Source organism: Panicum hallii, chromosome 2, assembly GCF_002211085.1.
Source record: "Panicum hallii strain FIL2 chromosome 2, PHallii_v3.1, whole genome shotgun sequence".
Lineage (NCBI taxonomy): Eukaryota > Viridiplantae > Streptophyta > Magnoliopsida > Poales > Poaceae > Panicum > Panicum hallii.
This window is the reverse complement of record NC_038043.1, coordinates 8,685,458-8,698,237: the sequence shown is the minus strand read 5'-3', so window position 1 is coordinate 8,698,237 and position 12,780 is coordinate 8,685,458. Positions and strand designations below refer to the sequence as shown.

The following is a 12,780-nucleotide window of genomic DNA, read 5'->3' as shown; positions in this document are numbered from 1 at the left end:
CATAAAATTATTTGGTTTTGGGAACTATAACATTGAGTACTCTATGTCCATATTAATTATTGGCTAATTGAATCTCTTATTGAGATAATTTTAATGTATGACCAATGGAATAGAATTTCAATTTATCTTGGTAAATGTGGACTTACACACCGTATTATTACAACAAAGTCATTAAACTGCAATCCTATGGCTCCGTCCGTTGCAGTTAGTACATGGAGGATTGGCCTTAGCCAAATATATATTTTCCATCTCCGTGTCAGTTATGTTTTACACGTAACGATATGACCATATCAGCATACATACATGGCAAATGGAGATCTATAATAAGGTATTATTATCCGTCATTCTTAGAATACCTTAGATCGCTCATAGAGGATTAATTTATAGCTTGTATGCTGACTATGTTTTGAGGATAATTCTAAGCATTAGGGGGAGATCAGTACCAAACATATAATGCCAGGAATACTGAACGAATGTTACACACATTCAAAATCCTCAAATCCATGTACATACCAAACAATATCTGAAGTAATAATTCATAACTTATATTTGTAATATATTACAAATAGTCTGACACATGCATTTACTTATCAAAAGTGTCATCACATCCGGTCCCTACTGATAATGCACCAGAGAGAGTGTAAGTACCTAACAAACTACTCAGCTCCCAAGTCAAAATAAGAGGGGGGAGAAGTATGGTCATTAGGGATATAGCTTATTTCAAGCTTCCATGATAGTAAATGCAAATGAACATCATGTATGCTGTTAGATACTTTGTGGGTCTTTAAATCCAAAGCCTATAAATGTTGTTTAACATTCAAAAGCTTAATATTTGTGCACATAAATTCAGGCTCTGGTCAATGGAACACCCTATCACACCTGATTTTGAAGTAATAAATCGAGCGAAAAATCATATGTGCGCCAGGATCAAAATTACACACAAATAACGACGAAAGTGAATAACAGAAGCAATGTTATAAAGTACCGTAGTCATCTATTACGAACTAAGCAGAGTTCATGAATATAAATAAATAAGTGTTTCAAACTCCACAGGCAGCTAACTAGGGGAACATACGCCTAGTACTCCTGAATATCCACCGGAAACTCCTCAAACTGGCCTTATTCTGAGCAACGTTGACTAGCAAGAGTGAGTACATTTTTGGTTGGTACTCAGCAAGTATATTAGGAAAATAAATGACATGTAGGGCTTAATCAAGGAATAAAGGCGGGCTGAATAAAGCAGTAAACATTTTAATGAACAGTTGAATATTAAACAACCTATTTACTAGACATGAGTGAATATTGCCCACATTTATAAAAAAAACAAAAGTACTGAGTAATAAATAAACTTGAAACCATTAAATTACTAGATTAGCACAAGTTCAATATAAATATGCCATGTGAGGGTCCGAGCCGCTCTTGACCGTGAGCACGGCTGATATATCTGTTTTACACCCTGCAAAGGTTGTACACTTTACCCACAAGTCGTGTCTCCCTTAATGCCCGGGTTTGCAAGGCCCTTAAAACTTCCGAGGCGAGTGACAGGGATTCACTACGAAGCCTTTCCAAAGACGCTCCAACAAGTCAGTGACCCGCTAAGGTTTTAGCCGCTGCGTGAGTGAACCTCCCCCAAGGCGTGACCATAGCCATGCGTACACCCTTGGCAGGCAGCGAACACCTCATCACAGTCCCCCCTCTTGTGTTGAAACGACCACCAACAAGCTAGAGACATCTAATTACTTAGCTAAGACCAGAGTCATATAGTTCTTGTGGTTGCACTGTTTTCCCGGGTGGTCGCTCCTGGTTTAAATTAATTATCATCGTCAATTCATTATAGTGTTTCCAAAAGAGGTAACCCATGTATCAGGTATTGTTATCATAAACCACCTGTAACCATAGTTTAGCAACTAAGCAATCTACCCAGCAATGAAATATATAACCCGGCTTTCAAGGACATGGATAGAGTAGGAACCCGTCAAGTTAATGCATGTAGGCATAAATATAAATAGAGGTTATTAGGATGAAATATGATTAAGGAATATACTTGCCTTCAATCTCTTGCTCCTGCTCAGTCGCTTCGAATTCTTGCTCTTGAAAGTTCTCGAACGGATCCTCGTTTACTCATCACGAATAGGCAAAAGCACACAAGTACATACAAGCAAACCAATAGAAACAAATTAAAATAGTACACCAATCATTGAAAAATGGATACGAAAGGCTTAGAAACTAGTTCTATGCATTACAACGATCAAAATGGTACCAAGAACGCTTGAAACGGATTTAAAACGCTAAAGATATGCTAAAAATGGCTCTGTAGGGGATTAAACGCGAGAAAAACTAACTGAAATGGCTAAATAGAAAGAAAACGAGGGCTAAAACATAATTTTATATAAAACTTTGAGGTCTAAAGCCTTAAAAACCAAGGTATGTGTCGGTGTTTTACTGCCATGCCCACGAGGGATACCCCTGAGGTGGTGAGTTTGTAGATAGGGTGTCACCGAGATCAGAAACTCGAAGGTGCAAGAAACACAAGATTTAGACAGGTTCAGGCTGCCGAGAGCGTAATACCCTACATCCAGTGTGATTTGCATTGTCTTAGGTGGTGATCGGGTGATCTTTTGGGTGATTCCCCGTTTGGACGGGGTCCTATCCGCCCTTATATAGTCTGGGGGGACAGGTTTACATGGAAGTCCTAGTTAGGTACAAGACTAAGTGTCCTACCCAAGTACTTTTGTGGTAGTTCTCTATTGTATCCAACTAGTTTTACTACTGTAAGAGTAGTTCTATTAGACTACGAGTAGTTATAACAGATGTAGGGGGTGGGCCATGTCCCATCCCTTATCCCGTGTGCTCGGGTCTGACAGTATGTACGGCGGGTTATATATTAGTAAGGTTCAGGGGGTTTGCTGCAAAAGAAAGGGCTAAAGTAGAATTAATTTTGAATAAGTCTAGACTGAAGGTTGGTTATGGAAAAGCTAGAGGGCCTTTTTGCAAAAGAGGCACGGCTGACCGGCGAGGTTGGGGTTTGACTGATAGGGGACGGATCTATGCCGTCGTCGGATCTTGATCTGACAACTGGGGCGGCACGAGTGGGCCGGTTGGCGCCGGAACGGCGAAGGGGCGCCGACGAGCGGCGGCGCTGCCCTATCCCGCGGCGGGGCTCATTGGAGTAGCGCCCAACCGGCGCTAGAGGGCGCCAAAAATCGCCCCAAGAAATGGTGGGAGAGATAGCGTGGCTCGGGGATGCCAATTAGGCGTCCCAGGACGCCGGAAGAGCGCCAGTGAGGGCGGCCGACGGCAATCGGTGGCCACGGCACTCCGATGAGCACGGATGCGCTCGCTGCAGGGAGGAAAAAGAGGGGAAATGGTCGGGGAGCTTCCCCGGCTCACCAACAACCTGTTGGGGGCGACGGCGCGGGCGGAGGAGGCCGGGAGTGGGAGATCATCGCGGAGTGAAGGCGAGCTCGAGCGGCGGCGTTCGGGCACGTGCATGCACGACGCACGACAGGGAAAAAGGCAGCGGGGGTCATGGGCTAGGGCTCCGAGTCCCTCGGGGTAAAAACGGGGCTCACGCGAGACCGGGTTGCCCTTGACGTGCACGCTGTGGGCCCGGGGCGGCTGGGTCCGAGCCGAGCTTGGCATGGGGAGGGAAGGAGCTGACGGACGGGACCCGCTTGTCGGTGGAAGAAAAGAAAGAGAAAGGTGGTAGTGAGTTGGGCCGATTGGGCCGAAAGCAAAAGAAAGAAGAAAGAGAGAGAAGGAGAAGTTGGGCCGGCGGGGATGGAAAAAGAGTCCGGCGGCTCGGGTAGGAAAAAAAGAGAAGAAAAAGGGGAAGGATAAAGAGGAAAAGATTGTCCTTTGTGCAGAATACAAAATAAAAGCATAGAAAAATAGAATTAAACCCGGAAAAATTCGAAAAAAAATTCTGGGAACAACTAGAGCTGAACCACAAATATACAAATATCAAATATGCACCAGCATGATTGCAACAAATCAAATTGGAGCCTATGATGAGTTTTAAATATGGCAAACCTAAACCTTTTGAAAGCTGAAAGTTATAGAACTAAACTAGACACAATTAAAGGTGAACTTTAGGTTGTTACACACCCTAACTCCATCATAGTGGGAAATGAGATAAGAGTTCTAAAGGGTGGATATTTTAACAAGCTATATTGGTTAAATCGAATCAATCATACGAAGACAACAAATTGTCAATATATACTACTTATCAAAATTTTCATACACCTTCAGCTGGATACAAACCAAAAGTCCTAGGCAGAGTGTCTAAACACTCAAATCGGTCAAGTCAAAGATGACAATTACGGAGAAGTGTTCTCGTTAAATAGTGATAAGTATTCATGATAGTAATATCTTCTCATAATGCATTCTTTATGAAAGCAAGGTGGTGAAATAGCGAGAACTTGTAGTACATGATTTCACGCAGAGAGTGAGCAACATTCCTGCATGGTATATGTGAAATTATGTTCCCATATTCAATCGTTGGCAGATCAAATGAATTTGATAGATTCAAATATACAATGGATTTTGTTTTCTAAATCAAAAGAATTTGATAGATTCAAATATACAATGGATTTTATTTTCTAAATTGAAATTGAAATCACAACATATATTATGTATAACTCAAGTCATGGAGACTTAAAAAGGTTAAGGTGATTGTGGTACTGACCAAGTGAGTATCTTGCATATAAGGATTACTCCAATTGTTATGATTACATATGTGTGTCTCTATGTAAATTCTGAAATGAATTTTATCATATCAACACATAAACAAGCAAACAATCATTTTACGATGGATTTTGAGATGAAATTTGGTAAAATCAAACTATACTTAAATGTACAACATAAGCATGAACATCAGTTTACCAATATAGAATTGATATTGTACACCAATATCCAATAATATTGGAAAATTATATCCATCAATGCTCGTAGTCAGTCAATCCCTAAAGATGGATCATTTTCCATAAAGACCATGGGATGATATTTTTAGTGCCATCAAAGCGCTTATGTATCCTGCAAATTGCAACAGGCCTAATACTACATTTGTAGGTATTTTGCTATAGCTCAAGATAGCGCAACAACTCAATAACACCATATAGATGGGAGTCAAAGAGGATATCCACGGATATCAAATGGTACCAAAAGATTTTGATTTATTATGAATATAAATTATGATGTGACAAAAGTAGGATACTAAGATACTAGCTAACTAGTCCTCGTATTGCCAGACCGTTAACTCATGTTATAGTAATGAAATTTTCATTGGAGTTATGAAAATAAATTCTAATGGTAATTTCACCTATCATTCCAAAGTATTACATGGATTTATATAACTTCACTGAATGATTAACTGTGATTCTTTTGAATCACTTACATTATCTACAAAAGGTAATACGACTTGTATTGCTTGGATGATAAGAGCTTATACAAAAGTAGTATTACTAAACATATTGCTTAATATCTTGCAAAATTAAATCATGAGATAACCTTATGAGATTCTCTCATAAAGTCCGTACTAACCATTACATTGTAGAAATTTAATTCTGAATCGGTATGGAACAACTTCGATTTTTGCAAGGCTCAGGGGGACATTCTCCTTAAATTATAACCTGTTCAAATATCATATTGTACTCTTCTTCCCTATATAAGATTTTCCTCGGAACGGTTTCTCATAGAGTACAAGAATATATGTTATATCCCCTACTTTCCCCATTGGGGTTTTAAAGATGGCATTCAGGATATATTGCATGCCATATCTTCTGTTTTCCCAACAAAGTTTTTTTAAGAAGGTATCAAAGTCATATTGTTCCTCCTCATATTTTCCTATTGGGTTTTAGGGGCAGATTATTCGAATATGGTCTCTAAACTTGTTTATTATTTTTTCTTTCGAGGTTTTCTCATATAAGTTTAAGATGAGACAATAATCTGTATATGTTATATCATTTTCTCCTATTTTTCCACTGGGTTTTAAAGGAGTTTTAATGGCATATGAATATACAATTCGGTTTCTACTCAGATTTTTCCCACAGGGTTTCTGGAAGAGTTTTCCCGTACAATAATCAAGGATGATTGAACAAAGATTACATTAAGCATATAAGAAGCTAATTGATCAAGGAGGAGTGTTAGAATTAAGTTTATTAGTGATCAATTAGTTTGCACCCCTTCATAGAGAAACACCTCTTAGTAAATAGACAGGATCTTTCACGAAAGGGTCTGAACCCCGAAGGTACATGTTCTTTGAATATATCCTTTCACCATATATAAATATATAATCGCATTGTTCATTTAATCAATCAATTCATTCCATTCTAATTCTACTGTTTGCTTTCTAGTTTTAACGTAACGGAGGTCGCGTGCGTGGGCCAAAGCTCGGTAACAGTGGGCCAATTTATCTTCCGTTCGTTATGGGCCAAAACAAATAGCGAGCAACATTCAGCCCGTTACCACGGACTCGCCCGCATCGCGAGCTAGCCCAAGCCCAACCCCCAACGCACGCAACACGCCCAACACGGCCCAGCGTCCCGCCCCCGTCCGACCCCCCATCACCCGCCGCGCACACCGTCGCGCAGGCGCTTGTTCTAAGCGCGGCGGCGGCGGCTCCTCTCCCCTACCAAAACCCTACGCGCACGGCGTTTTCCTGGCACGCTGCACACTCACGCGCGCCTCGTTGGGCCCTCCCGCCGCGCCCACCCCGCCCGCTCGCCGTGTCCCCGTCTGCTCCCTTGCCGCCGCCGCCGCCTCCTCCACGTAGGCTCGATTCTAAGGGCGGGCCCTGCCGGAAACCCTCCCTGCGCGTAGGCCGCGGCGGCGCGCCCCCGGGCCCGGCGGTGTCCAGCATCCCTCTGCTCGACGCGGTGAGGTCCCCTCTCCCCCCAAGCTCGTGCTCGTTCTCCTTTCTGTGCCCGTCGACGGCTAGGGTTTAGCGTAGCGCTCGTCGGAGGGGTTCTTGGTGTCGGGGTAAAATTTGGGGCGCCAGAGCGTGACCGCCGGTCAATTTGGAAATTCCGAAGCTGAATATCCAACTTCCTCCCTTTTTTGCTGTTTATTTTGATTGGCTATTCGGCTTTCCATTTCGTTGTGATAACCTCTTCAGGCTTGCTGTGTGCCCGTGCTAGGAAGAACAGGGGATAAGCTGCTATCCTCTCACCCGAGGCAGCCAACCATGCTCTTACCAACAAAACATGTAGAAGTAGTTGCACCGAGTATTGGAACTGTAATTTCTCTGTCACAAGCATTCGCTGATCCTTGCAGTTTCTTCCATTGGGAACAGGACATTACAGCGGTACAAGAGTGAACAAAGAGGCAAAAAAAAAGAGTAAGACAGTATGCCGAAGAAGGGGACCAAATCCAAGAAGGCGGTGGATGATGTTCCAGATCAACAAGAAAATAAGCTTCCGGATTACCTTGAGCTCCAGCGCACCCGTGTTGTGTGCAATGCAGATGCCCCTATTCATGTATACATTCATATGCTGCTCTCCTTCCATGTCTTTGCATTTATTGCTTAGGATCACCTGTATGTCCGTTTGTTATATTCACTGATTTTTCGCATGAATCAAGTGTTCTGGTAAGTTTATCTTGCATAGGAACCTGATTTCACACGGATGCATAGATATTTTGATTTTATGTGTCTAATTGACTGCTACTAGTATAAGGGAAAATAATTGTTTTTTTTCATCAGTAAGTCTGTGTGCTATCTTGCTTCTGATAAAAGTTTGAATATGTTAGCTAATCTTTTCTGCTTATCTAGTTATACTTTTTGCAAAGGAACTGCTATTTAATTGGCTGGAATGTTACCTGTCATGTTGTTAATTAAAATAGTCAATTTAGTTTGTACTGATTATTGTGTTCGAGACTGTCTAAGTGCTAATGTTGAAATTTGCTGCTCTGGATACAGATTAGTTCTTGTTTTCTTTTCTTAATTATTTGTCATGCCAGAAAAATCTTTTTTTTTCAATTTTGTTTGATTCTATCACCTGCTTCATATATTATTTTTTAATTTAATAGACTCAAGGTTTCCAATACTCGGGTGCTTTTGCTGCTATGGGCATTGATAATAGTGTGTCAGTGGAGAAATTTTGCAAGAACTTCAAAATTGATATAAAGCGTCTCACTGAAGATGATATGGAGTTTGATATGATTGGTGTTGATGCATCAATAGCTAATGCTTTCCGGAGAATCCTCATCGCAGAGGTATTTGCATGTTTTCATGTGTACTGTGAGATAGCCGGAAACTGTTTTATCTACTTTAGTACTTCATATATATCGGACCTCTGATCAACAAGTGCTTATTTATATACTTCATCTGGATTAATAGGTTCCAACTATGGCCATAGAGAAAATCTTCATGGCTGACAACACGTCAGTTATAGCAGATGAGGTTCTTTCACATAGACTAGGACTTATTCCACTTGATGCAGATCCAAGGCTTTTTGATTATATCTCAGGTACGTAACATCAATTGCTCTAGCTTCACCTTCATACATTTACTGTAAGATCGATCTTATTGTTCCTTCCTCTTTTCACAGAAAATGATGTCCCAAATGAAAGGAACACTATTGTTTTTAAACTGCATGTGTCATGTGAAAAGGGTTCTCAACGGATTACAGGTATGCCTTATTTTCCTGCAGTACCTGCTGAGTAAAGATTTGTGTCAACTTTCAAAATGAAATGCCCATCGTACCTTATTGGAAGAATACCTCATTGTTCAAATTGCAAAGCTTCTGTAGTTAAGCTTGTGTGTACTTATGTGCATCTAAACGATATATTTTTGTAAACGTACTGTAATGACAAGTTAAACATTCCAATTTTTGTAGTCTTGTTTGTATGTTTTACTTACCTCGAGTTGTCATGTTATGCACTTAGTTATGTTATGCACTTAGTTATCAAAGAAATTATTGCTAAAAGTATACATAAAAATATCTGTGGCAGATGAAATATTTGATCTATTTCCTTATATTTCTCTTTTCTTCTGAGCATAAATCGAATTTCCTGTGGAAAGATGTTTGGGATTTTCTGGTGTTGTAACTTTGTAAGTGTTGACTGCTTGGTTGTCTGTGCAGTGAAATCTGGTGAACTAGAGTGGTTGCCAGAAGGTAGCCAATTAAGCATGGCATCTCCTGCGCAGTCTGGGGACAAACAGAAGACTTTCACTTCCTTCAGTCAAAGCCAAAAGGAGATCTTAGAAAAGCCTCTCGGTGTGAAGTTTAAAGATATAACTATTGCCAGGCTTGGGCCAGGACAGGTAAACTTGTTTCATTAGTACCATTATGATATGAATAGCTGTACAGACATCTTTTGGCCTTCTTGATACTTTGTTGAGTAATTGTCCACATGGTAAAAGGGAACTTCAATCCGGTGGAAGTGGTTACAGAGTAAAATGCTTGTAGCCAGCATCTTTTCCTCAGTTCATATCATAGGATAAACTATGTTGATGATTTGAATTCATGGAGCCTGAGTTCGTGTGCATATAAGATTTACTTTTGTAAATATAATTTTTTTACTATACCGGCCAGTTATCTTAAGGTGTTGTGCTTATCTCCATTGGGGGCACTGTACCTTATAATTTTATCTGTTCTTTTATAGGCTATTGAGCTCGAGGCACATGCTGTTAAGGGAGTTGGGAAAGTTCATGCAAAGTGGTCTCCAGTTGCTACAGCCTGGTACAGAATGCTCCCTGAGGTAGTAAAATTGATTCACTATGGCATTTCCAACAAGAAGATGGTGAATAAATGTATCCATTGCTTGTGCCCTAATGCTATATTATAAAATAGGTTGTCATTCTTGAACAAATTGAAGGTGAAGAGGCAGAGGAGCTCGTGAAGAAGTGCCCAGTTAATGTTTTTGATATTGAAGACCTGGGTAATGGTAATTTTCTTTCCCTTTGTGTCTCAAGAGGCTGAACTTGGGGTAGCAATGAAGTCAGAGAGAGTAGCTTACTGTGGTGGCAGTGGCAATAAGTTAAATTTATTGTTGTAGCAAGTTGATTGTTGAATCATTTAGAAACTCCTACCGGATCTCAACCAGTTTTAGTAGAAGTTAGTGTAAGACATAGTATATTGGGTATTGATTGGTTGAAGTTTGAACAAGAAAATCAAGGAAACATGTACCATATACATGAGAAATATAAGAAAGGTAGGTCTCTGGATTTTCTTTATTCTCATTGAGAAACTGTGCCAGAGTGTGGTGGATGATAAGGGTTAGGGATCAAAAGTGACTTAGGTAACACCGAACTGGATGTCCATTGCAAAAACTATTGGGGTGTTAGCCTTCTAAATCAAAATCCAACCTGTTTTATGATCAACCTGCTGTTTACATTAACCCCTTGAAATTTTGTATACACAGGTGGAAAGAGGGCAGTTGTCGCAAAGCCAAGGGCTTGCACGCTCTGTAGAGAATGTGTCATGGGACCATGCGGGGAAAAAATCCAACTACGGCGTGTTAGAGACCATTTCATATGTAAGTAGTCAAGAGACTTGATCATCTTACCCTAAGTAAAATGTCTTCATTATTGCGCCTTCATAGTTGGATAATTGTACCACTGAAGTTTTTTCTGGTACAATAGCACTGAGCTTGCACTGCAATGTTCTAATTCACTGGGTTGGCTATTGTTTCTCCTTGCCTAGATACCATCGAGTCGACGGGAGCTCTGCCCCCAGAGGTGCTATTCACAGAAGCCGTGAAGATTTTGGAAGAGAAATGCGAGAGGGTCATATCTGAGCTATCCTGAGAGGCAGGCACATGCGACAATGGAGTAAAACAGTCTCGTCCACCATATCCGGTATTTTGCAGGAGATTAGTGTGCGATCAAACATTTTTGTGGTGGTTGTTTGGCTCAAGAATGTGAGCTGAATTAGTACTATCGGTGCTACAGAATAGCCTGTAACACTCGAGCGTAATGTTAGAGTTAAACAGTGTCCGTTGAATCAACTGGCAACATACACTTGTGGACATGAGCTGAAATGGCCGTTTCTTCTCAGGCAAAAATCCTGTCCACCATGCTTTCTAATCGGATCTCTAAAAATGTAAGCAAATAAAGATCAATTGGGCTAAAAGATAAGTAAATAAAACCCATTGGGCCGAAAGGTAAGCAAAGCCCACAAATGGAGAAAAGGGCCCAGCAAAAGACAGCATAACACACAGTGTCAAGCCGAGCCGAGCGAGAAAGTAGCCCACGGCACTCTGCAAGATATCAGAGAGACCGGCCATCAAAATTAGCGGAACTCACTGGCTAAGAACTACAAATGGATGCATAGCTCTTTAATCTCTATCGTGGTTGTGTTGTAGTGACTGCAAATGGAGCATATGGGGTCGGTTAATTTGCTGGTACCTCTCATTCCTTGTTAGTTGTGTGACTGAACTAGCGGTGAAGGTGAAGATGGAATAAGAAGAGATGAAGCTGGAAAAATGTGATGGTTTTTGTATAGAAGAAGGTAGAGGGGAGAGGGATGCATACTTGCATGCAAAACATCTGAGCATGAGATGCAATATCATCAAAGGCTGGAAGTGGATTAAATATATAGCCAGCCAAGGTTACGCTGGGATGATAATATGAGAACTTGAGGTGGTGGTGGTGGGGTGGGTGGGTGGGGGACGATCACAGATTGAATACCAATGAAACCTGCAAAACACAAGGGAGTTGATGGCTGGATTTACTTGCGATTTACTACTATTTAGTCAACAGCCAGTTTGAGAATTCAATAGCGCATAATTCTTCTTTTTGTAAATGATCTTGAAAGGTCCATATACACAACTTAATTATGCATCGAATCAAGCAGGCACGGATCCTCAAAGTAAAAAAAAAAGTAGAACATGGAGTCTGTCACTACAGGATAGACACCGATAGAAGGCACTTTGAAACGTCTCTATAGGTCGAAAAAACGTCTCAAATGGCTTTACAAGGCAATTTAGAAAACGCTAAGGATTTTGATGAAGGGAAAAGCCATACAAGGTATTTTAAAAAACGCCTCCAAAACTCATCTATAGAGACGTATTTCTGAATGCCTTGTACACAATAATAGGCACTTCTGAGAGAGCCTCAACGTACCATCTTAGGTAGTTTCTTGAAATGCCTAAAAGACAATTAGGAGGCATTTTTTTAGGTTTCACAAATATTTGCATCTTACACACCTTGCTACTCACAATATAAATACCATTTCAATCACAAATTGGATAAATATTATCCGCAACCAAAGGAATTTAACCAAAAGAATCACATATTTAGGAGAAGTTCAAGAATTAACAATCCATAGGGTTACAACTTCAAGGACTCAAAACATAACCATAAGCTTCGCAATCAAGCTATAGGTGGAAAATTCACAAGTTGCCAAACAGAATGCAAGTTTCTACAAATGCAGTATTGGAGCTCATGATGTATCCTTTTTTATTTCTGTAAATTCTGGTTGCTATCTGCAAGACATACAAAGCATGCAGTTAAAATCTTATTCCAGAACTGAACATACCAGAAATACTAATAACTTAAGAAAAGAAAGACAAGATAGCTTAATAGAAGAAAGACATAAATAGGAGATTAGCTCACTGACCTATCAATAAAAGAAAAGTTTTTCTCGAGAAAGAGATGTAAATGACGATCACTTAGCCATGCTAATCGCCCTATACTCATATGCTTTTTGTTAACCACAGTAGCAGCACACAATGAGTGCAGATACCTTCATTTGTCCACATATTTGAAGTAAATTATTAGAGCAAATGTCCGAGTTATATGCATTTCTTGCTACCTGCATATTCTCTCTGCAAAAGTAA

At 40.5% G+C, this 12,780-nt stretch overlaps 1 protein-coding gene across 2 annotated transcripts; it reads left to right on the top strand.

Annotated features, from left to right (window-relative positions):
- Positions 1 to 6,571: 6,571 nt before the first annotated feature.
- Positions 6,572 to 11,004, top strand: LOC112879425 (DNA-directed RNA polymerases I and III subunit rpac1). 2 transcript variants are annotated; one of them, XM_025943671.1, is made up of 10 exons: positions 6,572 to 6,875; positions 7,292 to 7,475; positions 8,026 to 8,211; positions 8,336 to 8,465; positions 8,547 to 8,627; positions 9,081 to 9,262; positions 9,604 to 9,699; positions 9,792 to 9,885; positions 10,363 to 10,476; positions 10,644 to 11,004. In XM_025943671.1, the coding sequence occupies exons 2-10, from the start codon at positions 7,347 to 7,349 to the stop codon at positions 10,745 to 10,747; spliced, it is 1,116 nt and encodes a 371-aa protein (XP_025799456.1). In that variant the 5' UTR covers positions 6,572 to 6,875; positions 7,292 to 7,346; the 3' UTR covers positions 10,748 to 11,004. The 2 variants fall into 2 exon arrangements, with proteins under 2 accessions (XP_025799456.1, XP_025799457.1); XM_025943672.1 differs by having other exon boundaries at positions 6,572 to 6,880.
- Positions 11,005 to 12,780: the final 1,776 nt, after the last annotated feature.